General features: G+C 43.3%; 2 protein-coding genes across 3 annotated transcripts; one reads left to right on the top strand and one right to left on the bottom strand.

Annotated features, from left to right (window-relative positions):
• The first annotated feature begins 96 nt into the window (after positions 1-96).
• On the top strand, positions 97-13,933 carry LOC133523193 (zinc finger CCCH domain-containing protein 15 homolog). Its single transcript, XM_061858669.1, has 8 exons — positions 97-370; positions 581-640; positions 1,426-1,567; positions 3,122-3,222; positions 3,658-3,786; positions 4,124-4,390; positions 6,390-6,620; positions 10,914-13,933. The coding sequence occupies exons 1-8, from the start codon at positions 302-304 to the stop codon at positions 11,121-11,123; spliced, it is 1,209 nt and encodes a 402-aa protein (XP_061714653.1). The 5' UTR covers positions 97-301; the 3' UTR covers positions 11,124-13,933.
• LOC133523194 (phosphotriesterase-related protein) lies at positions 13,825-26,893 on the bottom strand. Of its 2 annotated transcripts, XM_061858671.1 has the most exons (7): positions 26,577-26,893; positions 26,421-26,464; positions 25,264-25,518; positions 24,543-24,800; positions 21,301-21,465; positions 20,807-21,024; positions 13,825-15,179 (listed from the first exon to the last, which is right to left on the bottom strand). In XM_061858671.1, exons 2-7 carry the CDS (start codon positions 26,440-26,442, stop codon positions 15,036-15,038), a joined length of 1,062 nt encoding a protein of 353 aa, XP_061714655.1. In that variant the 5' UTR covers positions 26,443-26,464; positions 26,577-26,893; the 3' UTR covers positions 13,825-15,035. The 2 variants fall into 2 exon arrangements, with proteins under 2 accessions (XP_061714655.1, XP_061714654.1); XM_061858670.1 differs by lacking the exon at positions 26,577-26,893 and having other exon boundaries at positions 26,421-26,569.
• Between the last annotated feature and the right edge of the window lie 332 nt (positions 26,894-27,225).

The raw sequence follows: 27,225 nt of genomic DNA, 5'->3' as shown, positions 1-27,225 counted from the left end.
AATGATTTGAAATAATATATTTTTTAACTGATGAATGCAGATCAGTGATTATTGAATCAAAATAGGGGTGAAGCTCTGTTTCTACTAGTAACACCAATGAAAACTGTCAACTGTCACATTTTACCACGATAAATTTCGTTCGTGGCTGGATCACTGCACAAAAATAGTATTATCCAACTAACACTGTTCTTTTCCTATTTATTAGGGTTGTGGATGCGGCTTATGCCGCATTTATAACACTTAGCCCGTATCTGGTACTTGTGATTAATTAATTAGGTAGTGGACGTACAATAACCTAACCATGCCTCCGAAGAAAGCGCCCGCTGCGAGCAAAAAGACGGAGCAGAAGAAGAAGGAGAAAGTGATTGAGGTAAATACATCTAATTTCAGTTGTATTGATAGCCATTTTAAATATATTAAGTAACGTTAACATGAGCAGAAAGTAAACAAAGACCTACCATGCCTCTCTGTTATGAAACATTCTGGAACATTTAAGCAATATGTTCAATGCCGTGGCAACCGATGCCGATCTGATTTTTGATCAATTAGACATAGCCTATACATTATCCGACTTTTTCAGGACAAAACATTTGGTATCAAGAACAAGAAAGGAGCAAAACAGCAGAAATTCATCCAACAGGTAACTTTGACTTTCATTTTTAATATTATTTTATTTGATAAACTAGCAGCTCTTGGAGTCGATGCGTGTATATCGCAGCACTTGTGTTTATTTTGCACTTTTGTGTATGTGTGTATCTAGTCTATTTTTGAAAGAGTTCACCAACAGTGTACTCAGTTTCTGGTAGAGAGTTCCACACATTTACTACACAATTTGGCAAGACGTGTTTCCTACTCATACTCATACTCATAAAGTCTATATGTTAAAATAAAATTACTATTAAATTAAAGTTAAAAAATAACTTAAAATTAAAAATTAAAAACAAAGCCAGTTTACATGTAAGTCCTAGGGTTGCTAGCACATGGAGGTTTGATTAGTTTTTTAGAGTGTCCTCTCAACCTTACATTCAGGCTTGATATGTATAGGTCTTTAATATTTGGAATATTGTTGTGTCCAGACAAAATTTTGTATGTCTTAATAAGATCGCCTCACTTCCTTCTTTCCTGCAAAGTTGTAAGACCTAATTCCTGAAGCCATTCTTCATATGGTTTGTCTTTCAATGAAGCAACCAATTTAGTTGCTCTTCGCTGAACTTTTTCCAGCAATGTGATGTCCTTTTTAAAGTAGGGGTAACCATATCTGAAAAGCATTCTCATTCTCAAGTAAAGGTTTGGTGTAAAGATTAAAAATCTAGGATGCTTTCCCCTAAAGTCAATTTTGGCTTTAGTATTACTTTGAAGTCGTTTGCTCATATGGACATTTTATCCTCACTTAAAATATGTTAACATATCTATTTTTTGATGCAGGTTGAGAAACAAGTGAAGAGTGGTGGTATCCACCCCGCGGGGCCCATGCAAGACAAGAAGAAGGACAAGGAACAGAAACTGAAGGAAGCGAAAGAGCTGGCCGCACTCTTCAAACCCGTGCAGACACAGAAAGTGGAGAAAGGTAGGTTGTGTGGGTACTGTGCACTGCCTAGCTGTCTTTTGTGAGTCCATTACCATTTAGACTATGTTTGCCACAGAGGTGTATAAGGATGCGTACTGAGAAATGTGTAAGAACCAATAGAATCACTTCATTTACCCATCCTTGCTCAGTGTATAGCGATTATATTTGCTGCGCAACCTCACACGTTTCTGGTATAAATGCAGCCTAAGCCACTTACAAAGTAAAACAACTGTGACTTTGATTTATTAAAAAAATATTTAAGACACAAAGGAATAAAAGGCTTTTTATTTAGGGCTCTGAAAGCCTGGAGCAGGGGTCACAATTAGTTTCTTTAGGGGTCCAGTTTTACTAGAGTTTATTAAATCAGCTAATGTAATGCACACTACACAAAATAGATTAGAGGTCCGGATCCGGACCGCGGTGTGTCGATTTTTTTTTGTAGTATATCACATCGGTGGCAAACAAGCATACGGCCCGTCTGATGGTAAACAGTCCCTATGGTCCATAGGCTATGGCCTATGGACGCCTGCAACTCCAGAGGTGCTACATGCGCGTTTCCCTGTAGGGTACCCTCAAGGGTAGAGGGTAGATATTTCTTGTATGCGTAATAAACTAATGATCAGGGACCGGTCTGGTATCTCCTTCCAGGGTTTTGGAAGAGGTATACCTTAAGGATTTGCTTACCACGGCCGTTGCTAACTCTGTCTTAGCTTAGCTTAGCCACATCCCATTTCATTTGGGGTCGGCTCTCCTCGTCAATCTTCACCATATTCTTCGGTTCTGGGTCGTTGACTTGGGCTCTCTTCAGGTCATTGTTGATGACGGACATCCAAGTTGAAGGGGTCTTCTGTGCTTCCTCGGACCGGTGTTTATACTGAGGACTTTTTTGGTCATATGCTCCTCGGGTCTCCTCATTACGCATTACGTATCCGTTGCTAATACTACTGATACCCATTCCTAAGCGCTAACCTCGATTATAAATTATAATGCTTATGCCATTTTCAACTTTATGTTCATAAAAATAGAATCGAGTGTTGTTTATTTATGTTTAAAGTGGGTGTCTAGCGCGTTGACAGCACAGGTGTCATAATTTTTTGAATTAGGAAGGGAAACCCTTTCATTTTAGTATCTCTGAAAGGGAAACCCCTTCCTAGAGCTAAGTCAAATGAACGGGTAAGTAATTCAAAGGGAAATACTAATTCAAAGGGTAAAACCTATAGTTGGGGCTATTCGATTGGGCCTATGCCGACTGGCAAGCGGGCACCCAAAACATTTTACAACACATCAGTGAAGAAGTAAAGCAAATAAACAGCATTTGGGTGCCGCGACAAAAAGGCAATAATAATAAAAAATAATAATAATAATGGGGCTATTCGATAAACGACTAATCCAAACTAGGCCACTTAAAGGCTTTTTTTTGGAAACGGGGTCCCTGCTAATGATATATCTCAGTTTAAATCCAATAAGCTGTTTAATTTCATTTTAAACTGAAGACAAATAGATTATTTCAGTTATTAAGCTGGTTTAGGTCATAAAGATGTGTCTGTTCTCCAGGAACGGACCCCAAGTCAGTGGTGTGCGCATTCTTCAAGCAGGGCCAGTGCACCAAGGGCGACCGCTGCAAGTTCTCCCATGACCTCACCATTGAGAGGAAGGTTCGTTACTCACTTTAACTATACTTACATCCTGATTTAATTTAAGTCTAATTTGTGATTCATGATTTATACAGTTCATTTTCTAATTTCTACCTTGAATTTGAAATTTATGAAAAATTAAAAATCATCTGTCAATTACAAACTAGCAGTGATCTATTTAAACCACTCTGGCCTTAACATTCTCAGTGCTAAGCATGCCATTTCCAATAAAAAAGGAAACACATATTTTATTATTATTATTTTATTTGATACACCAGGAGCTCTCGGAGCTGATGCGTGTATATCACAGCATTTATGTTTATTCGGCACTTTTTAAAGTTTTAAATTGTATATTTAGTCTATTTTTGAAAGAGTTCACCGGTGCACTAATAACAGTTTCGGGTAGATATGTGTAGGTAGGAAGAATTTTTTGTATACATTTGTGTGGTGTTCCAGGCGGAGAAACGGTCCCTGTACGTGGACATGCGCGACGACGACACCATGGACAACTGGGACGAGGAAAAGCTGAAAGAAGTCGTCGAGAAGAAGCACGGGGACGACAAGCAGCGGCCCACCACCGATATCGTATGTGGTTGAATGGCTTTTCTTTCTCCCCCGGTCTGTATCCGTATAGATGTATGTAAAACCGCCCCTCCACTTACAATTTTGTAAGGGAGGACAAGGAAGGGGTCGGCCGCCTCGTACACCCTTACTAAATTGCAATCCTTAATTCACCTCAAGGGATGAAATCTTGGATAAAAATTATCCTACGTCATTTTTTTTGTCAGGTAACATTTTTACACGAAGAGGGTGTACATCCAAGTAGCCAATCTTACACATCTTTCACACGCATAATATTAGCAGCAATTCCATAACGTGATGACTGTGAGCCAGCGTATTGAGTTTGTGGGGTGTGGCGCAGATCTGCAAGCACTTCCTGGAGGCGGTGGAGCGCGCCAAGTACGGCTGGTTCTGGGAGTGCCCGGCCGGCGCGCGCTGCATCTACCGCCACGCGCTGCCGCCCGGCTTCGTGCTCAAGCGGGACAAGAAGAAACTCGACGACAAGAAGAACGAGATCTCGCTCGTCGACCTCATCGAGCGCGAGCGCGCCGCGTTGGGACCCAACCAGACCAAGATTACCTTGGAAACGTTCTTGGCCTGGAAAAAGAAGAAGATTAAGGAGAAACAGGTATTTATTACTATAAACTATATTGTGCTTCGTGCTCGAGAGGGAAAAGAAGAGGATGAAAGACGAGAAGAATGTGATGTCGCTTGTGAATCTTATAGAGAGAGAGAGACAGTGGCGTTAAAACCGGCGGCGGCTGGCGACTAAAAATTACGGGTATTCACTTATATTAAAGAAAACCTAAACTACACATTCTTATTAACAATCGCAAAATACCTATATAGATATCGGTTTTCGTTCGACCGGTCATTGAAATCTCTAGATTTTGTGTAAGTACCGATGTGCAATGGAATATAATGCTTTACGAATATTTTGAATGAATATATATTATGAATGTTTTTTATTTTATGGAAATAAGTGCTAAATTGTTAACACACCGGTTTCGGTCCAAACATTTTTATGAAAGTTGAAGGTCGTCCTTTTGTATCTAACTCGAGTCAATTTTGCAAAGTTTTTTCACATTCTTTCATGAATGTCACGTTATATTCATTCATTTTTAAACACTTTACCACAAACAAATTAAGTACACTCACTTTTTGAATTCTAATCTAATTATTTAGAATGAAAACAGTCAAAATTGCATTCCCACGCGTATTCCAATAAATACTGAGATAACACGCGGAGTGCGCGCGCATTCGTCGCGCGGGCTAGGCGCCAGGCGCGCCGCTCCAAGTTTACGTCTTTCTTCATAGAACATCTTCTGTTTCACGTGCGGAACTGTGGCAAAACTTCTCTTTCGCTCTTATGGAATTTCCTATTGATTCAATGTACTAAATCTTTTTTCATAGGAGCATAGTCATAGTATCTTTATTCATGAACAATACAGAATTGTGTTTGAATATACATGAAGTGAAAAACATAAGAAAAACAACAACAAAGAACTTATCAAATATAGGTAGCGTAATCCAAAGCGCTCCGCTTCGCGCGTTAAGTATAAAATTATAGCAGTAGACTAGTAGTCATATGCTAATTAATAATAATTACTTATTTAAGTATTATTGACTTGTTTACGATAGAAACATTAATAATGAATAAGTAGTATTTATTACATTGATTAGGTATTAAATTATTTATGGGAGTGCACTTCACAAGCGCTCCTTAAGGCGGGCGCTACCGGTTAGGATGAATCGGACAAAGATTACCTTAAAGACCCCTTGTAAAGTGTCGGCTATTGGTAGTCGTTGTCTAGTCTATTGGTAGGTGTCGACGACAACAATAATTTTAAGTACATAAGTATGGATTTCCCCTTATACAAAATATCACAATAAACTCACTAGCATACTTTTTTTTTCAATATGAATTGAGAGATTGAGAAAGTAGTAAAACATTATAAGGTTAGTTAAATTTAAAGCTCAGTCACATTTTTAAGCGACATAAAGATAATTAAAAATGTGTTATTAAAAAAAAAAAAGTAATTAGTCATTTAATTAATTATGATAATTATAAGTGCAATTACTTTTTACATGTAATTGTAATTAATAATTGCAAATACATTTTGTAATGTCAATTGTTAATTTATATTTCAATAACTTTTTTCCCAACACTACCTAATAAAACAGGAAAAGGCAGAGTAAGGCAATCAGATAAATATTATTTCAAAGACATTCTTGGTGTGGTTGAAATAAAAGAAACAAGCAAAGTTAAAGGGGGTAACAGAATCTCTGGGGCGAGATGGTAGTCATCATGTTTGGGCCACACCCCACACTAGTCTTTGAGCGTCGGCGTCTAGTCAACGTAGCGTCGAGCAGCAGCCATAGAGTTGACTAGACGCCGACGCTCGGGAGACGCTAGTGTGAGGTGGCGCCCCACTCTTGCTCCAAGCAAAATAAACTGTTTCTCTTACTCTACACGATCATAAATGGTTTTCTGCCTGGTTTGTTTAGCTTGACGAGAAGAAGAAAAAGAAGAAAATAAATAGGTCAGATTACTTGAGAGATCCTCTCGGTGTATAAAGCCGGAGTCGTATTTAGCCAGTGTTTAACGTAGGGCCGCATTGTCGCAGGACAACATCGCGGCGGCGGAGGAGCAGAAGCGCTCGGACTTCAAGGCCGGGCGCGCGTGCGGGCTGTCGGGCCGCGAGATGTTCTCGTTCGACCCGGCGCTGGCCGCCGACGCCGACGCCGACGACGCCGACGGCGACGCCGTGCTCGGCGCCTACGACGACGACGCCGACGACGACGCCACCCTCTACAGGGAGATCACCTTCGACGGCATCGGCATGGAAGCCTCCGAGGTGAGTGACGACGGAAGCTTATATCGTTTGTTTCGTTCGACGGACCGAGACCGTGAAAGGGTCTTTATGTTGTATGCGGACATCGCTATAAATGGGAAGGAAGATGCCACCGAGTATACAGAGATTAGTTTACCTTTGATTACTTTTAAAAAAAACCGGCCAGGTGCGAGTTGGACTCGCGTCGCAAAGGTTCCGTACATCACACGATTTTTCACTCTTTTTCAATCTTTGCAAACTGTAAACCTCCCGATGGACTTTATATAACTAAAAACCGACTACATATAAAATCCGCGCCACGTACCTATATCGGGCGTCGCCCGACTATTTCAAGTACCTACTATGAGACGAGAGCATCGGATCACGAGCAGAGCGCCCCGTAAGTTGCCCAGTTAATTTTGGTGGGCAGGACTTTACGTCGCCTTCGCCCGCCTCTTTGAGTAGGTACGAGGCCGCCGCGAGCGCCCGCCACTGGTCAGGTCCCACACGCCGGGCGCACCAGTGGAGGGTCGAGGCCGCCGCGGGCGCCCGCCACTGGCCAGGTCCCACACGCCGGGCGCACCAGTGGAGGGTCGAGGCCGCCGCGGGCGCCCGCCACTGGCCAGGTCCCACACGCCGGGCGCACCAGTGGAGGGTCGAGGCCGCCGCGGGCGCCCGCCACTGGCCAGGTCCCACACGCCGGGCGCACCAGTGGAGGGTCGAGGCCGCCGCGGGCGCCCGCCACTGGCCAGGTCCCACACGCCGAGCGCACCAGTGGAGGGTCGAGGCCGCCGCGGGCGCCCGCCACTGGCCAGGTCCCACACGCCGGGCGCACCAGTGGAGGGTCGAGGCCGCCGCGGGCGCCCGCCACTGGTCAGGTCCCACACGCCGGGCGCACCAGTGGAGGGTCGAGGCCGCCGCGGGCGCCCGCCACTGGCCAGGTCCCACACGCCGGGCGCACCAGTGGAGGGTCGAGGCCGCCGCGGGCGCCCGCCACTGGTCAGGTCCCACACGCCGGGCGCACCAGTGGAGGGTCGAGGCCGCCGCGGGCGCCCGCCACTGGCCAGGTCCCACACGCCGGGCGCACCAGTGGAGGGTCGAGGCCGCCGCGGGCGCCCGCCACTGGCCAGGTCCCACACGCCGGGCGCACCAGTGGAGGGTCGAGGCCGCCGCGGGCGCCCGCCACTGGCCAGGTCCCACACGCCGGGCGCACCAGTGGAGGGTCGAGGCCGCCGCGGGCGCCCGCCACTGGCCAGGTCCCACACGCCGGGCGCACCAGTGGAGGGTCGAGGCCGCCGCGGGCGCCCGCCACTGGCCAGGTCCCACACGCCGAGCGCACCAGTGGAGGGTCGAGGCCGCCGCGGGCGCCCGCCACTGGCCAGGTCCCACACGCCGGGCGCACCAGTGGAGGGTCGAGGCCGCCGCGGGCGCCCGCCACTGGTCAGGTCCCACACGCCGGGCGCACCAGTGGAGGGTCGAGGCCGCCGCGGGCGCCCGTCACTGGCCAGGTCCCACACGCCGGGCGCACCAGTGGAGGGTCGAGGCCGCCGCGGGCGCCCGCCACTGGCCAGGTCCCACACGCCGGGCGCACCAGTGGAGGGTCGAGGCCGCCGCGGGCGCCCGCCACTGGTCAGGTCCCACACGCCGGGCGCACCAGTGGAGGGTCGAGGCTGCCGCGGACGCCCGCCACTAGTCAGGTCCCACACGCCGGGCGCACCAGTGGAGGGTCGAGGCCGCCGCGGGCGCCCGCCACTGGTCAGGTCCCACACGCCGGGCGCACCAGTGGAGGGTCGAGGCCGCTGCGGGCGCCCGCCACTGGTCAGGTCCCACACGCCGGGCGCACCAGTGGAGGGTCGAGGCCGCCGCGGGCGCCCGCCACTGGCCAGGTCCCACACGCCGGGCGCACCAGTGGAGGGTCGAGGCCGCCGCGGGCGCCCGCCACTGGTCAGGTCCCACACGCCGGGCGCACCAGTGGAGGGTCGAGGCCGCCGCGGGCGCCCGCCACTGGCCAGGTCCCACACGCCGGGCGCACCAGTGGAGGGTCGAGGCCGCCGCGGGCGCCCGCCACTGGTCAGGTCCCACACGCCGGGTGCACCAGTGGAGGGTCAAGGCCGCCGCGGACGCCCGCCACTGGTCAGGTCCCACACGCCGGGCGCACCAGTGGAGGGTCGAGGCCGCCGCGGGCGCCCGCCACTGGTCAGGTCCCACACGCCGGGCGCACCAGTGGAGGGTCGAGGCCGCCGCGGGCGCCCGCCACTGGTCAGGTCCCACACGCCGGGCGCACCAGTGGAGGGTCGAGGCCGCCGCGGGCGCCCGCCACTGGTCAGGTCCCACACGCCGGGCGCACCAGTGGAGGGTCGAGGCCGCCGCGGGCGCCCGCCACTGGTCAGGTCCCACACGCCGGGCGCACCAGTGGAGGGTCGAGGGCGCCCCGCGCACTGCGGGTGGGCGCCCCGGGACTAGCGTGTGGTGTGGAGCCGCGCCCGAGAAGTAGTTACACCGCGGCCCGTGGTTGGAAGACAATATCATAATTAAAATATGCTATGTATACCTATATAACTGTATACAAAAACCATAATACTTATTTTGCTTTACCAAAATTGGATTACGCGCGTAGGTATGGTATAGGAACCCGACTACGACGATTGCGGATTCAAAATCCACTTTCCCCACGAAATCCTTGTTTTAGTGCATCAATCAGGTGCATGCAAGCAATTCCAAACAAGAGCTAACTGAGAGACTACAAATGTGCTACACGGTATCATTCTTTAATTATTAGAGTCCATCTGAAATAATTTTGCACCGCCTTTAATAGCACAAAGAGTGGAAGGGTAACCGCCTAAACATCATTTATTTCTTCAAAATTTGTCATGCGGGGTTATCTTGGTTCGACTTTATTTTCATTCATGACAGACTTAGGACATCACTTATGATAGCCTTAAACCTCACGAGGTTTATTCACTAAGGACTCTTAGAAGTTATACATTCTCTTTGCGCTAAATTTTATGGTGGGTAGTCAAATCTGTATTCTAGTTTGAAACTAACTGCTACTCTCTGTCAAAGCCTCATAGCTGACATACGTGCGTTTCGACGCTATTAAAAACAACACAGTACCATTTATCTTATTTTTTTGTACCTACATTTAAATTACAAAAGACTATCAAAATACCTAAAATACGAAGTTTAGAAAAATACGAACGTTAGTTTGCATTTTGGTTTTAAGTTTGGAAAAGTAAATGTAATTAGAATAATGATAATATTATATTCCTTTTATACAACGACACACATCTACCTTTTTTCAATCTATCAAATATTTGCAAGCAAACGCCAACCTTAAATATATATAGGGAGCGTGCATGAACTGTAGGGGGCAGCACAGGAGCCGTCAGATTTTTGGCGCGAGGCGTAAATGTGATGTTTATTGTTCCGAAGTAGCCCACAAGATGGCAGAACCTACTATGCACAAGAAAACACGTGACGTGTAAATGTATATGTTTATGGTTCCGATTCAGACCACAAGATGGCAGACCCTTCAACGCGCACAGTCCCTATAGAAGTGTCAATGGTCACTTAACAATAAATATGTTCACTTCCATTATAAAATAATGAACTACAAACGAGATCAAAATATTACTTTATATTACATGAGAAAATAGTTCATTTCTGTTTTATTTACACGCCGGATTTTGTAATTTTTTATGAAAAATTTCCGTATAGTATACGTCCGTACGAATAGTATACGTACGTGTTTAAAAGTTTTCCTTTCTACATTCTTGTTTTCAGTGAAGGATTTTTCCACACTCCCGTTTCATTTCATGATTCTGTTTTTACCATCGTAATGTAGAGATTCTGACGATTAATAAGACGTTCGTTTCAATCCAAAACGCTCCAGTTTGTTCTGGGCCCAAGTGCCAAACAGAATCGACGATCTCCTTTGCCACGAAAGGTTATTTTTATTTTTTTGTACGTCGTAATAAGTAAAAAGTAATCGATACGTTCCCTCAAACATGATACTGCCAATTTTTTTGAAGCAAATTTCATATTTTTAGCTGTTGTGCATAATTTGTTACGAATTTTTAAAATGCTTTTTGGATCTATGTTCGTAATTTTTTTTTCTATTGAGCGAAAGTCATAAACTCGATATCGAATCGACGATACAGGCCTCGAAATTGATAATTCAATGTATAGCAGCCGTATTGTGATTTGTGATCCAAAAATGCACTACGACTTTTTAAAAACTCCGTTTTCCGAACATCAAGGTGTATAATTATTTCGATAATGTCTACACAGATAAAATATAAGGTGTTATTTACACAGGTGGACGACACAGGCACTAAGGCGACGTCCGACCGCCTCCAGCAGCTGTCCGCGGGGCTCAGCAACGGCGACGCACAGGCGGCGGCGGAGGCGGAGGCGGCGGCGGAGGCGGCAGCGGAGGCGGAGGCGGAGGCGGGGCCCATCAACGAGAACCTGTTCCTCGACGACGAGCTGGACGAGGAGCTGCAGGGGCTGGACCTGGACGACTGAGGACCTAGGGTTATCTAATTCGTTACTCAACACGCTTATAAACATATTGGAAGTTGCATGTAGATTACAAGTTTAAGGCCAGACTATACGACCTTGTGCTACACTTATTTGAAGGCTATTCTTAATTGAATTGACCGAGCAGGGAAGCCCGAGCGAAGCGTCTACGTTTTAGCTTGACGAAAAATGCTTTCGTAAATGTGTACGTCCAACTGGCCTCCTCATGTGGGCGCGTGCGATAATTATAAAGATGTTTTTGTCTATTTAATGTTGTAATTGAATGTTTCGTCCCACGCGCGACCTCCAATATTTTTATAAGCTTCTTGGTTTCAGAAACTACTTACACCATTTAATAGACGGCAGCCTAATTGTCAGACGACTAACTAACAAGTTTAGAAAATACTTTCATTTGCCGGGTGAAACTAAACCTTACGAACATTATAATAAGGTTTTAAAATGGGAAACCTGCTTTATAAATGTACGTAAATATTTTTTCAACATAACCGTCTCTTACACAGTGCCGGATTAACCATTAAGCAAAATAAGCACTTGCTTAGGGCACCACGTCTAGGGGGGCACCAAAATCGTAGGAAAAAAACGCGCAGGCTGCATCGCAGTCGTAGTACTTATGTACCCATCTAATAACGAAGGGTCGTAATAGAGTGAGGACACGTAAGCACATCTCCAACCCTTCACGGAGGCCCTCAAAGCTCATAGCCAAAATATCTTACCGTCGGGCTTGTGGCCAACCGATTTTCTCGACGTAGATTACCGATTTTGTAGCGAATTTTGCTCTCTTGCACGCCAGATGTGTCGGCCTGGCCGAGTTGCTGCAGAACCACGATCCTGCGACCTAATTGTCAAACTGTTATAAAGGGCCCCGCGAAGGCACAAAACCAAAAGCAACTTATTAAGTTTCGGTTTCCACTTAAGCCAAAGGCCGAGCAGTAGGAGAACCGTGATTACATAGGTTCGATTTCAAGCCACTCTTTTGCAGTTCGGCGTTAGGTCTTATGCGACGCTAGGCCTTCTACTTTGTGCAAACTGCCTTACTTTCACTTAACATGGATCCAAATCTAAGCTGTCCTCTCTCGAAGCTGGGCCTTCTGCCTTGCTCACACCTCGCCATCAGTTGTAATGTATGATAACCCACCGCGATCGGACGCTCCGGACGTTCAGCCATTCATACCTCGCCAGTGGTCAAATTCAAATGCTTTCTTCCAGCTCGACCTTTGGCCTCATCCATGCCTCATCCGTAAGCGCCAATCGAACGCTCCGCGCGTTCAGCCTTATGAAAAGCTCAACCTTAGACTTTGCGTTTAAAAACACTGATTTAAACTTTCACGATTTAGGCCAATCAAATTAGATCCAAAAAAAAGCGTTTTGAGGAATTAATTCCCAGCAAGCTGAAAAATGTTTTAATACTTTCATTTCATTCTAAATGCGTATAATCCAAGTTTGCAAGATATTTTTTTCCTTTCGAAACCACTTGATTTTGAAGGACATAGGACAGTTCGTGGATTAGACACTGGTAAGAAGGCGTTTTTGGATTTTTAACATGATTTTACCAAAAATAAAAAATAGGTCGACATTTTTTATTTTATACAACTTAGACTAGGAATACATATTAGGGTACCTTCAATAAATCAATATGTTTTATTGCAAGAACATAGTTAAATTACATTTCGGATCCTCAGATATCAGTTTTAATCATAATTAGAACAAATTTTCCGCCAGACGTACCGTTTTCGATTTTCAAGCAAAAAAAACTGAAAAAGAGGAAACATTTATGCACACCTCCTGGAATGGAGCAAACTCGGATTACACGCATTTTTAGGACCAAATTCGAAAAAATCTAATTTTATTAGCATAATTGTGACACATTATTATTTAAGAAAACGGGACTTAATCGCCTTTGATTAAGTTCTAAAATTACCTCCAACGTCAAGATAATGATGTCGACTTTACCCAGTCTTCTCCGAGACCATGGGGACAACGCTTTCGTTTTCGTAAACAATAATTTGCTATTTAAGACACTTGCGGCCATTGGTTCTTGTCCTGACAAGAACCAATGGCCAATGGCTAAGCTCCTACTGAAGCTCTGCCTTTGCCCTCACATGAATGAGCTTCGCAGGAAAGCTCTAGATGTTGTAAAACCCTGTGCGGAGTACGGCCTATGCCTTTTATGTCTTCTCACACTTGGACATTGGTTGGCTCGCCTCCGGCCTTATGCGAAGCACGATCTTCAATTTGCTAACACTTGACCTTACATACTGTTGGAATATTACTGCTGCAGTACTGTCAATTTCCGTGATAAAATGATGTGTTTTCTGTGTGAATTGAAAATTCTATTCTCAGCAGTAATGCGGCAATAAATGTCACTCAATTTACCAAGAAAATTCAATGTAATCTTGATGAGGGGGCACCATGGTCTAGAAATGCTTAGGGCATCAAAATGTCTTAATCCGGCACTGCAGTCTTACAAATGTCTTATGCAAATTAGTGATGCGATTAGGTTGCAGTTTGTGTAACCATGTTTACTACATGAATCAAATCCGATAATTATGAATTATCTTACAAATATTTTTGTACTCACATAATTCCACAATAGAAATCCATTATTAAGTAAACTTATTTAGTTGAATGCAACATAGGATACTCTCAGTATTTCCTTTGGTGTGTAGAAAACAGACAAACAATCATATTTCTCATAATACGTATATTTCTTAATTTGTAAAGAATTGGCGCGTTTCAGTGACTGTACATAATATAAACGATAAGACGTGATATAAATAAAACTTATCTTTAAATATGTTCATTTTATTCTTATTAAATATCCCTTCGTTTTGCACAAGTACTCAGGCAGCAGGAATGTTTATTTGAAATTTATATAATTGAGAGAAAATTTAAAGTCCAAGAAATCTCGAGTAGTGAAAGAAATAAAACACTGTTGTAAGTTTAGATGAATTAACAATTGTATAAGATAACATAAAAAAACATACGTCTGTATTAAAATCTTCTTCTTCCTCGCGTTGTCCCAGCATTTTGCCACGGCTCATGGGAGCCTGGGGTCCGCTTGACAACTAATCCCAAGATTTGGCGTAGGCACTAATTTTTACGAAAGCGACTGCCATCTGACCTTCCAACCCAGAAGGTAAACTAGGCCTTGTTAGGATTAGTCCGGTTTCCTCACGATGTTTTCCTTCACCGAAAAGCGACTGGTAAATATCAAATGATATTTCGTACTTAAGTTCCGAAAAACTCATTGGTACGAGCCGGGGTTTGAACCCGCAACCTTCGTATTGCAAGTCGCACGCTCTTACCGCTAGGCCACCAGCGCTTTTTTATCTGTCTGTATTAAAATGAGAGTACAATTTATTATTTCTTGAATATGTATAAAATAATCACAGTTAATTTGAAACACTTTCAATATTTTTGATATGTAAGATATGTTAATATTTTTTATGCATTTCTTGGACGGCGGGGAATCTAAAAGCGATGATTAATATGTGCCAAAATAAGAACTTCCGGACTCCAATTTCCATACACGACCTCTATTGACTGTCAAATGACTAAGTTGTTCCTTAGGTTGGTATTCCATCTGTCCAATATCTTGCTCCAATGTGTATGTGCGTCTTACATTGTGTTTAATGAGAGAGTGAAGGGGCCCACTGATGAACAGTCCGCCGGACGGTGTCGGCCTGTCAGTTAGAACAAAACGGTGACAGATCCGAACAACTGACAGGCCGATGCCGTCCGGCGGACTGTTCATCAGTGGGCCCAAGAGACGCAATGCACATTGGACAAAAAACTGGAGAGGTGGAATACCATCCTAAGCCACCAGGCGGACGCCACGAAACTTGTTCCGGCGACTGGCTAACAAACCGAGTCGTCTATGATGTAACATGATAAATATTAGAATTGTTTATCTATGGTGAGCCACCGTGCGGGGTTCTCGATGGTGATGAGGTCGATGTGTTGCTGCGTGAAGCCGCGGGCCTTCATCCGCGGCAGCACGTTGTGGAGGATGTGCGAGTAGCCGTGCCCGCCGAAGTCCGCCTGCAGTGTGACAAGGACCATTACCGGTGGCTCTGTGGATCGCACTCGATGCATGCACCACGAGTGTACGGCTCGCGGACTCCTGTGACTCCGACATTTTGAAAAGTTGAATCGCCAAAAAAAACTATTTAATCATCGAATTGCGGATAAAATTTCACGAGAATCGGTTGAGACTTGCGACTTGTAGAGAAGATCCGGACACACGAAAGCACTTGTGTCCAATCAGAAAAGGAGACCTTCGCTAATGCTTCGGTCAGCTATGGAATAGAATAAAGTAATAAATATTATTACAATATCTAATACTCGTATTAGAGATAGATAGATAGAATACTCTTTATTGGCACACCTCAGTAAAAATATACAAGAAAAATAAACAATTGATTAAATGTAGAGGCAGACAACAGGCGGTCTTATTGCTAAAAAGCGATCTCTTCCAGACAACCTTTGGGTAGCGAAAATAGACAAGTTAATCGAAAAAGTAGGTGTTGCTAAACCGTTTTGAAGCCTACATTCACACACAATTACAGTGAATAAACATACACATATAAGGAATACAAATAGACATACATAAACATACATATAAATATATATAAAATTAACCGAAACAGCTAAATATGACAGCAGCATGTCAGCCACAGAGTAAAAATAACTATGTACTATATAAACACTAATAGTACAGGAGACGTGTGAAAATTTGTATGGGGTAGGTCATACTAATTCCCACAAAGACGGGGTTTGTTTTTTTTAGTCCTTTGTGGGTATCTTTTTGACATACTAAAAATCTAAAAAAATATACATATGCAAAATGCGTTTTTTTGACCGCCAAAACTTTTAACTGAACATTTTCATACAATATTAAAAATCGTGCGTAGTATCAAATCACAGGAAATAATATGGTGTTACTACTTCCTACAAGGCCTAGTTTACCACCTTGGTTGAAAGGTCAGATGGCAGTTGCTTTCGTAAAAAATAGTGCCTACGCCAAATCTTGGGATCGGTTGAGATCGGTCTCCCATGATCCGTGGCAGAATGCATGAAGATATGGAGAAAAAAGCATTCATTTATGAAAATATGAAGAAATTATAAAAAGGTGGAAGAAAAAAATGCAGTATTCAAAATCATTATTTTAAATAAGCGGATCGCATTTTGTAATACAAATGAAATATACATTTCTATAAATAAAATAGCAAAATACAAATGAAATATATAATAATAATAATAATTCAGCCTATATACGTCCCACTGCTGGGCACAGGCCTCCTCTCATGTGCGAGAGGGCTAATGAATTTGAAATGAAATATAAAAATCTAAATCTAGTAATCTTCGGTTACTTCTAAATCAGTTTCTTTTTGTACACTGTTGGTGCAATCGCTACCAGAACAGTTAAAACAGTTCGGTGCATTCCACACCATAACGTCGACACGTACATTTGCCACTACCACATGGCGCATTTGTATCCGTTTTGCAGGTGCATCGGATCATATTTAATAAAAGCTCTAGTGCAGGACTCAATTGGCATGTTATGGGCTAGAGTTGGTTTTCTATTTTTTGCCTACCCCACTCTACGGGATTAACAATATTGGTGTCCATAGTTTTTCAATAAAGACATTGTAAATGTACGTGGAGAAGATGATGAACAGCAGCAATGTGGTAATCTTGCCAATTTGCCACCTACAATATCAATACCAATACCATCAAAATATTAAATTCTGCTTTGGCCGTAGTGATTTTTTTCAAGTAGAGGTTATAACGCAATAGGTTCAAAGTCTCTATCTTTGGATTTCCACCGTATAATGATACCAATGCCTTGGTTCCAATATCTATGAGTTCCTCTCTGTTTGCATTTTCTCATCCAAATAGAGTAGCGCTAATGCAAAAATCTTCCCATTTACAAAAATGACGATATGATGCTGATTTACTTTTAGCAAATAAGGAGCTTGTGGTATCGCATCTAGTTAAAGCATGTGAAAAGAGAATTATTTTGCATCCTTTTACACCAAGTGCGCGTTGCATTGATTTAATATCACGTTTTTATCACTGGACAAAGATAACTGCAAAGAAATATCTCGTGTATTATGATAAATCAAAAGTACAAGAATGTCGGTGCCATCACCATCAGCAACAACTGTTACATGCTTTTCTTCTGCCAAGGCCAGTGCTGTTTTTACAATAACAGTGTCAGCATCGTCTCTAGCATGAATCACGGAATGACCATTCGCTTCCAAGTGTGTGCCAAGCATGGTTATAAAGCACTGTTAGTTTTGACTATCAGAAAGAAAAGGTCCTTTGCTAATAAGAAGTGGGGAGTTTTCATTAAAATTCACTGCTACTGATGATTGTTTTGTGCGTATCTGATGCTCTACATCCTTTGTACTGGAGGTGGTATAACTATCAAACACAACTGTCACAACTTTATATTGCTTGGCAATATGATTGCTGTACAGTTGTAACACATCCCCAAATGTTCCAGTTCTTGGCCATGGTAACTTGTGTAGCAATGCACCTCCATCAAGAACATACGATGTTTCATCAGGTGGAACGTCATTTATAGTTCCTATGCTATCTAAAGTACAAGCCAATGTAGATTTGTCACATTTTCTCATTAACTGAGTTTCTGTATCAAATAGAGACGTAGGCAGCACACATAATTCATAATTGAAATTATCTTTTAAATTTTGAAGATCAGGATTAACAGATATACATACCAGCATTCTCTGAGTGAGTAATCCTAAATCAATGTGCTTTATTAAGCTCCGTGAATAACAAGACCTTTTTTTAAATCTTCATTGTGACAGCTTGATTCTTTTTACCCAGGGTAACATTGTTGAAAGCTTTTTCAGTCAGTTTGGATAGGATATCGAGTCCAATAGACTTAGCTTCATCTGCTGTTACTTTGTGTTGGCTGTCGACTAACCCAGTGGAAATATTATGTAGCTCTACACAGTGTGAATCAAATAGATTATGTTCTTCCAAAAATTTAAGTAATGTTAAAAAATCCTTGGCATCTCTCGATTTTCTAGCATCAGATATTTCAATATGTTCTATAGTAACTTTTTCCCGCCATTCGAGTACATTACTTACGACCTTACTGCGCTCTGCAACGACCTTTATGGTATTTTCGTTTTTTTTTATGTTTCCTTTGAGGTGCGTTCAATAATCTTTTATATTGATACGCAACCTATTTTCTATATTAGCTATATTAATATAGTTAAAGATATTTAATAATGAAATGTGCTTTTCTTTTATAAAACGAATGGTAATAAGTAAAATTAATAGTTATCAATGAATATAAAAATATTTCCTACATTGAAAAATTCCGGTTTTTTGTCACTATTATGTTTTATAAAATTATATTATTTTACAAAATCAATGCCATAACGTTTTTTTGTGTGGAATTTCCTGTAATTTGATACCACACATGATTTTTAATATTGATTTTAATTTTTCAAAGTTAAAAGTTTTGGAGGTCAAAAAAACTTATTTTGCATAGGTATATTTTTTTAGATTTTTAGTATGTCGAAAAGATACACACAAAGAACTAAAAAAATTAAACTCTACTATAAGGGAGAGATAAATAATGTTCTTTGAGTGATTTTTTTAAACACAGCAAGTGATTGAGCGCATCTAATGCCAACGGGTAAGGAGTTCCAGAATCGGACTGCTTGAAAAGTAAATGAAGTGTTGTAAAATTTTGTAGAAGAAGATGGGACGGAGAGAAGCAGGCTGCGCGACAGCCTCACAGAATTTAGATAGTTAAAACGCTCCTTGAGATAGCGGGGAGTTGCTGGAAGGAAAATAATAGAATATAGGAGGGACAGAATATGAAAGTTACAACGAAAACGAATAGGCAACCACTTGAGCTGCGAGCGGAAAAGAGAAACATGGTCATACTTGCGTAACCCAAATATGAACCGGATGCAGATATTTTGGATGCGCTTAAGTTTATTAAGTTGCTCTTCCGTTAGATCAGGATATGAAACGTCAGCGTAGTCCAAAATGGGGAGAAGGAGGGCTTGTGCAAGCGAAATCTTCTACCAATACCGGTAGAAGATTTCGTAGCCTTTTAAGAGAGCTCACTGCTGCAAACATTCTCCTGCTTACTTCGCCAACTTGAGGCACCCATGATAGGGTCTTTACTTGCTTCGAATACGGGATCAGAACGCCCGCGCCATCATAATAAATTGGAGATAGTGTATTGAAGTCTATCTTCGATAGCAATTTTGGACTTCCAAAAATAAATACTCTGCGTTTTTGAAGGATTTACTAGAGGCCAAAAGTAGCACTCCAGTACAAGATTTTCACTAAATCATTATTTATAGTGTCAATGACAGTCTGAAGATCATCAGTTTTACCCTGCGAGTAAATTTGAAGGTCGTCGGCATACAGGTGGTAATGCGAAGAAAGATTTAAGGTTATGGAATTTATGAAAATTGAAAATAATAACGGAGACAACACGCCGCCTTGCGATACGCCGGCCAGCGTGTTGCACCATGAAGAGCAAAGATCATTCACCTTAATCCATTGCCGACGACCAATTAAGTAACTGCGAATCCAGCCAATTGCCACAGGAGATATGTTAAGGGACCGCAATATACCAAGTAGAATGTCAGAGTCAACAGTATTAAACGCATTACTAAAATCTAGTAGCGTCACTACTGTCAACTTCTGATCATTCATTCCCGCCCGAATATCGCCGGTGATCTTGACGGAAGGGGTTAAGGAGGTCTTGTTTATTCAAGTAGGATGCAAGCTGCTGATGAACAAGACGCTCAAGTACTTTGGAAAGAAAGGGGAGAATAGAAATGGGACGAAAATCTGGAAAAGAAGAAGGAATTGTTTTTTTTTATCGGGACAACACAAGCATTGTTCCAGAGCGTAGGGAAACAAAATGTGGAGATTGAATTATTAAGTATAGTGGAAATAATGGGGACCAGGAAGTCTAGAAGGGGGTAGATCATAGTACGGCTAATACAATCGATACCGACGGCATTTGACGTTATGGAAACAACGCTTCTCCTAACATCAGTGTCGGTAAAAGGCGTGAAAGAAAAGGAAGATGAGTGTGGAGTCGGAAGCGAGGCAAGAACCTGAAGGGTCTTCTTCTTGGCAGGCCCATCAAAGATAGCGGAAGTGGAAAAGTGCTGATTAAGCAGGTTGAGATCGATATCTTTGGGGCAGGAGTGCTCTTGTGGTTAAAGAGGTCGATAATGTGATTGTGGGTAAGGATATATTGTATATTTCACGTAGATAGTCATTAGGTTAGAGCACGTGCCAGCCCTTGGGACCGGGACAACGGTGGGAGGGTGAGTCGGAAGGCTAGCTCTAGGAGCCATTGTTATTCCGACAGAGGTATCCTAGATTAGTGCGTATTTTCTCTATCTGCTCTGATTACGAACTAAAAAGCTATAATACCTAACAGCGGCCTCTGACCGCCACGCCTATCGTGAGCGGCGCATCACAGTGAACCTTGTCGGAATGCACAAAGGTTGATAAAGGCGATCGTAGTTAATATTGTAATCTGACTGCCATAGGTACTCAAAGAATACCGCCGGTAACATATTACCGCTAGATGGCGTCATTCTGAGCGCCGCATCGCGCTGTTAAGTTTTCCTGCAGTATTGTATTACCAGGCGGTGCTTGGTGTGTATGTCGTGCGACATGGTGCAGCGCTCGCCGCGGCCGTCGTCCAGCAGCGCCTGCAGCAGCTGCACGCGGCGCGCGTCGCTCGGCATGTCGCTGTCGGGCGCCAGCTGGTAGTACGACACCTCCGTGCCGAACAGGTCTAGCTGGCAGTAGGTGCCGAGTTCGGCGAAAGTTAGGAGCTTCTCTTCATCTAACAGGGTGCCTGGAAGTTTAGGTTTTATGTCACAATTAGGATCTAGGAGTCTAACGCGACCAACTTTGCCTTCGACCTCGAGATAGATCCGGACGATCTCAGCGAGGGCATCAGGGTTGCGATGGGAGAAGCTCACACCCCATTACTCGCGGGGGCGACTTACGGCTCGTAACGGCGCGATCAGCTTTGCCTCCGGCCTCGAAATAGTTCAGGATAATTTCGGTGGGGGCGTCAGGATTGCGGTGAGGGTGGAAGTTTACGCTCCACCACCCGCGGGTTACTTACGGTCGAGATGGCTCATGACGGCGCGGTCAGCTTTGCCTCCGGCCTCGAGGTAGATCCGGATAATTTCGGCGGGGGCATCGGGGTTGCGATGGGGGTGGAAGCTCACGCCCACGCCCAGCTGCTCCACCACCTCGCCTGCCGCCACAATCGCTCGCCGTTCAAACTCTGAAACATCGGAAAATTAAGAAATAGATTTATCAGAACAATCTGATGACAATCTAGAGCGCCTTATGGTCACCGGAAAAGTGGAAGGAAGCCTTAATTAAACGTTGGACAGACTAGGTGGCATCAAGCCTTGAGATGTCGGCCAACACGGCCCTCTACAAGGCAGAGGACAGAAGCCATCAAGAAACAGCCAGAGGAGTCCCGATCCTCAGTAATGAGGGATCCACTGAGGAGGAGGAGGAGGGCAGACATATAAAAATAATGTTTCTATTGAACCAACAGCAAGTTCTTAACTGACCACGGATGATTCGGATGAACCTAATATTTTCGGAATACGTTTTACGACGATGGAACAAAGGCACGAAATCGACAATCTATCAGTGCAACGTCCTCATTTCGTAGTGCCGCAGTCTGTAGGTATGTCTTATCAGATCTTAGTCCATTCTGAGCTCAGAGTCAAATCAAGTAGTGATTGTGTACCTATGCAGTATCGCTCTTTCTGGCCTCTAATAGACCAGACACTGACCACCTTCCCAATGAAGTCCGCCTTGGTAGTCTTGGTACTCTGGTCCATCAGCTCTCCCATCAGTACATGTACATTTCCTCCATATTAGTGACGAAGCGAGTCGTTTTAGTCCGAGTATGTCGCGGATACTGACTTCTGTTAGGCCAGACACTAGACATCTCCCCGATGAAACCTGCCTTGATCTCCTTCTCAGTGATACAACTTGCATCAGCTCTCACTATCTGCTTGTACACAGTGCCGGATTAACCATTAAGCAAAATAAGCACTTGCTTAGGGCACCACGTCTAGGGGGGCACCAAAATCGTAGGAAAAAAACGCGCAGGCTGCATCGCAGTCGTAGTACTTATGTACCCATCTAATAACGAAGGGTCGTAATAGAGTGAGGACACGTAAGCACATCTCCAACCCTTCACGGAGGCCCTCAAAGCTCATAGCCAAAATATCTTACCGTCGGGCTTGTGGCCAACCGATTTTCTCGACGTAGATTACCGATTTTGTAGCGAATTTTGCTCTCTTGCACGCCAGATGTGTCGGCCTGGCCGAGTTGCTGCAGAACCACGATCCTGCGACCTAATTGTCAAACTGTTATAAAGGGCCCCGCGAAGGCACAAAACCAAAAGCAACTTATTAAGTTTCGGTTTCCACTTAAGCCAAAGGCCGAGCAGTAGGAGAACCGTGATTACATAGGTTCGATTTCAAGCCACTCTTTTGCAGTTCGGCGTTAGGTCTTATGCGACGCTAGGCCTTCTACTTTGTGCAAACTGCCTTACTTTCACTTAACATGGATCCAAATCTAAGCTGTCCTCTCTCGAAGCTGGGCCTTCTGCCTTGCTCACACCTCGCCATCAGTTGTAATGTATGATAACCCACCGCGATCGGACGCTCCGGACGTTCAGCCATTCATACCTCGCCAGTGGTCAAATTCAAATGCTTTCTTCCAGCTCGACCTTTGGCCTCATCCATGCCTCATCCGTAAGCGCCAATCGAACGCTCCGCGCGTTCAGCCTTATGAAAAGCTCAACCTTAGACTTTGCGTTTAAAAACACTGATTTAAACTTTCACGATTTAGGCCAATCAAATTAGATCCAAAAAAAGCGTTTTGAGGAATTAATTCCCAGCAAGCTGAAAAATGTTTTAATACTTTCATTTCATTCTAAATGCGTATAATCCAAGTTTGCAAGATATTTTTTTCCTTTCGAAACCACTTGATTTTGAAGGACATAGGACAGTTCGTGGATTAGACACTGGTAAGAAGGCGTTTTTGGATTTTTAACATGATTTTACCAAAAATAAAAAATAGGTCGACATTTTTTATTTTATACAACTTAGACTAGGAATACATATTAGGGTACCTTCAATAAATCAATATGTTTTATTGCAAGAACATAGTTAAATTACATTTCGGATCCTCAGATATCAGTTTTAATCATAATTAGAACAAATTTTCCGCCAGACGTACCGTTTTCGATTTTCAAGCAAAAAAAACTGAAAAAGAGGAAACATTTATGCACACCTCCTGGAATGGAGCAAACTCGGATTACACGCATTTTTAGGACCAAATTCGAAAAAATCTAATTTTATTAGCATAATTGTGACACATTATTATTTAAGAAAACGGGACTTAATCGCCTTTGATTAAGTTCTAAAATTACCTCCAACGTCAAGATAATGATGTCGACTTTACCCAGTCTTCTCCGAGACCATGGGGACAACGCTTTCGTTTTCGTAAACAATAATTTGCTATTTAAGACACTTGCGGCCATTGGTTCTTGTCCTGACAAGAACCAATGGCCAATGGCTAAGCTCCTACTGAAGCTCTGCCTTTGCCCTCACATGAATGAGCTTCGCAGGAAAGCTCTAGATGTTGTAAAACCCTGTGCGGAGTACGGCCTATGCCTTTTATGTCTTCTCACACTTGGACATTGGTTGGCTCGCCTCCGGCCTTATGCGAAGCACGATCTTCAATTTGCTAACACTTGACCTTACATACTGTTGGAATATTACTGCTGCAGTACTGTCAATTTCCGTGATAAAATGATGTGTTTTCTGTGTGAATTGAAAATTCTATTCTCAGCAGTAATGCGGCAATAAATGTCACTCAATTTACCAAGAAAATTCAATGTAATCTTGATGAGGGGGCACCATGGTCTAGAAATGCTTAGGGCATCAAAATGTCTTAATCCGGCACTGCTTGTACAGTCAGCGTCAAATACTTCGTAGCAGTCAAAGTGGCCATCAAATAGTTCGGTACACCACCTACTAAATATATGGTGTACCGAACTATTTGGCTACTTTGACTGCTACGAAGTATTTGACGCTGACTGTACTTTTCCTCAGTAAATGTAGAGAGTAGGATTAGTTGACAGTAGATGTAGAGAGAGTGTAATTGCCCAATACGACCTCTGAGAGGCCACGTGCTGGCCACCTTCCCAATGAATTTTGTCCCCCACATACACCTCTGCTCTCCCATCATACCTATGCATGTACATTATTTCCTCCGTAGTCCAACGAAGCGAGTGACCTTGCTGTAACGAAATGTCTCAATACTGACCTCTGATGGGCCACCCACTGGCCACCTCCCCAATGAAGCCCGCCTTGATACTTTTATCCCCCACACACTCCTCCATCAGCTCTGCCATCATATGCTTGTACATTTCCTCCGTAGTCAGATGCAGCGAGTCATCGTGCTGGGTGTCGGCGATGTAGTAGCCAGTGCCCGCGACGATGTGCACGCCGGTCTCTGTCGACAGCCGCTTCACGAACGACAGGTCGCGGTCCAGGCCCTCGGCGGAGTTCTCTACGATCGTGCCTATAGTGGGAAATTATAGTCTTAGTAATAAAGATTGTCGACAATTAGTTGTAAGAGGAAAGGTAGCCCTAAGAAACGTTGGTTGGACTTTGTGAGAAATGATATGAAATATGAGGAGAAAGCATCTGAATTATGACATGTCGGATAAAGAGCTTGAAGGAGGAGACATGCTGTGTCTAGCTCTAGTGAGACCGTTTTTGATGACTAGGTAAGGTATTCGTGGCTAGTTTTACAAGTGATTCTTCAAAAATAATAATAATATATAATAAAATAAATTTTATTACCAAAAACCAAGTAGGTACATATAAGTGTTGAAGTTGAGCAAGTAGGGAGTTAAATGTCAGGTTTGTTAATCTGGGGTTAAAATACTTATTTCATAAAATTTCCGAAGAAAACTATCGTTGAGAGACATTACTATTCGGTTTCACTAAGTATGGTCATTATAAGTAGGTTAATTTCTCACCTCCCCCAGACTCCTTGAACATCTTGACGTCATTGAGGACCGCCTGTACCGTGTCCTTGTCATTAAGGGTGAGGTTATACTTGGAGGAGTACGGGTACTGGCGCAGGTAGCCAGCCGACTGCAGCGAGATGTGTTTGGCGGGGAACTTGGAGGCCAGCGCGGTGGGCGGGCGGCGGTAGAAGTGCGTGAACTCCATGGACACGTGCTCGTGCGTGAGCGTGCGACCGAGCACGTTCGGAGACACGGCGCCCAAAACTACCGCAAACCATAGAATAAATCAAATTTTACAGCAGCGGTGTAGTGTAGGTGAGACGTTTTGCATTGCTTAAGTCATTTTTACTACCTGTTAATTTGATGGGATATAAAAATGAGTTAACTATTTAGATTACTATTTTATTGTGGTTCTAGAAAACCAACAGACTTGTGATAACTAAGAACTGAGGCCCATTTCTCGATTCCTACTTAATTATACTTATACTCGTATTTGACTAAAACGTTATTTAGCCGACGTAGTATGTATACAATCCTCCAATCGTACCTACGGGTGTCCATGACAACTTAACTAACAGTACCTAAGCCTCTGTCAATCGTGTTTTGCATCGTTGGACTATTTTGGTTTTAAGCATACCTAATGTCATTGTGGTGATCTGGTTCGAAGGACCATTAAGTCCTGATAGAAGTGAACTAAGTGATAAAAATATTCTAACAGTATTGTTATTTTACTTGGGGGACAAACTTAGGAGGGTAGTCTTATCAGCAATTCAGCAGTAGATATTATCTACTACTAATTATAGGCATACATTTTATACGAAAAGCAACTTTGTCCGAAATTAAATATATAATTAAGTACCTTTGAATGAAAACACCACATTTTGATAATGATAAATAAAAACGTTATGAGAAAGAATCAGTTATCTCGGAATATACAGAAGATCCCATAACTTAAATAAATTTTAAGTTGAATTCAATACAAACTGAATTCTATTAAGCTTAATTTAGCATTTGATAGAATATCGTCACACTCACACTTGACATAAATAAGTAGGTTCTAATATGATGCATCAGCATATAAGTATTCAAACATTTAGCTCCATGCTAGGTACCTATTGTTTGAAATTTATCTCTGGCTCGTACTAAAGTAAATAGAAACAACTCACCGGTTTGCACACGGCCGCTCATGTTTACTATATTTTTCTGCTGTCTGTCAATAATCAAAACACTGTTCACTCATAAAATTAGACGTAGGTAACAAACAAACAAATAAATAATTAACAAACTGTTTCTTGTAACTTTGGTGAATCTGAAGGCTCGACCTGTTTTGTCCCCTCTGTCAGCTGCGCGAGTGACACGTCGCCTCGCTTCGACCGTAGAGTGAGACTGATAAGACGGAAATTTAATTATAGCATTCTTGTTTAAATAACGCCGCCCATTCAAAGAGCTCCAGTCAGATGCGCGCAGGATATTTAGTGAATGGCTTTAATTACCCATAGATAAAGCGGAAGGAGATTTCTAAGCAAGGTATAGGTACCTAATACCGTACCTATACTATGGCATTTGCATGAATCTAGGACACATTGCCATTACGTAGTACTTAGCCTTATTAGTCATTTGTTAGCAACTAACTAGAATAACCATTTGTTAGCATAGGATAGGCCTATAGATATGTTACGTTGTAGTTGTGATATGAGGTGTATGGGTATTCGTATTCTACATTGCAAAGCAATTATTAGCTGACAATATCTATTCGATGCTGACTGCACAATGGTCTTTCTTGCAAACATTGAAACTATTGCAAGAATGAACGGAATAAATTATCGCCTGCGGTAATTTCCCGACCGATACGACCTTCAAACCTTCATGAAAAGAGTACTCCCATCTTAAATGTCGGCAACGCGGTAATCGCTTACATCAGGTGATTCGTCTGCTTGTTTGCCTCCTATATAATAAAAAAATGCAACAACA

This window comes from Cydia pomonella, chromosome 12 (genome assembly GCF_033807575.1).
Source record: "Cydia pomonella isolate Wapato2018A chromosome 12, ilCydPomo1, whole genome shotgun sequence".
Classification (NCBI taxonomy): Eukaryota; Metazoa; Arthropoda; class Insecta; order Lepidoptera; family Tortricidae; genus Cydia; species Cydia pomonella.
The sequence above is the reverse complement of the archived record's forward strand: the minus strand, read 5'-3'. Positions and strand labels throughout refer to the sequence as shown.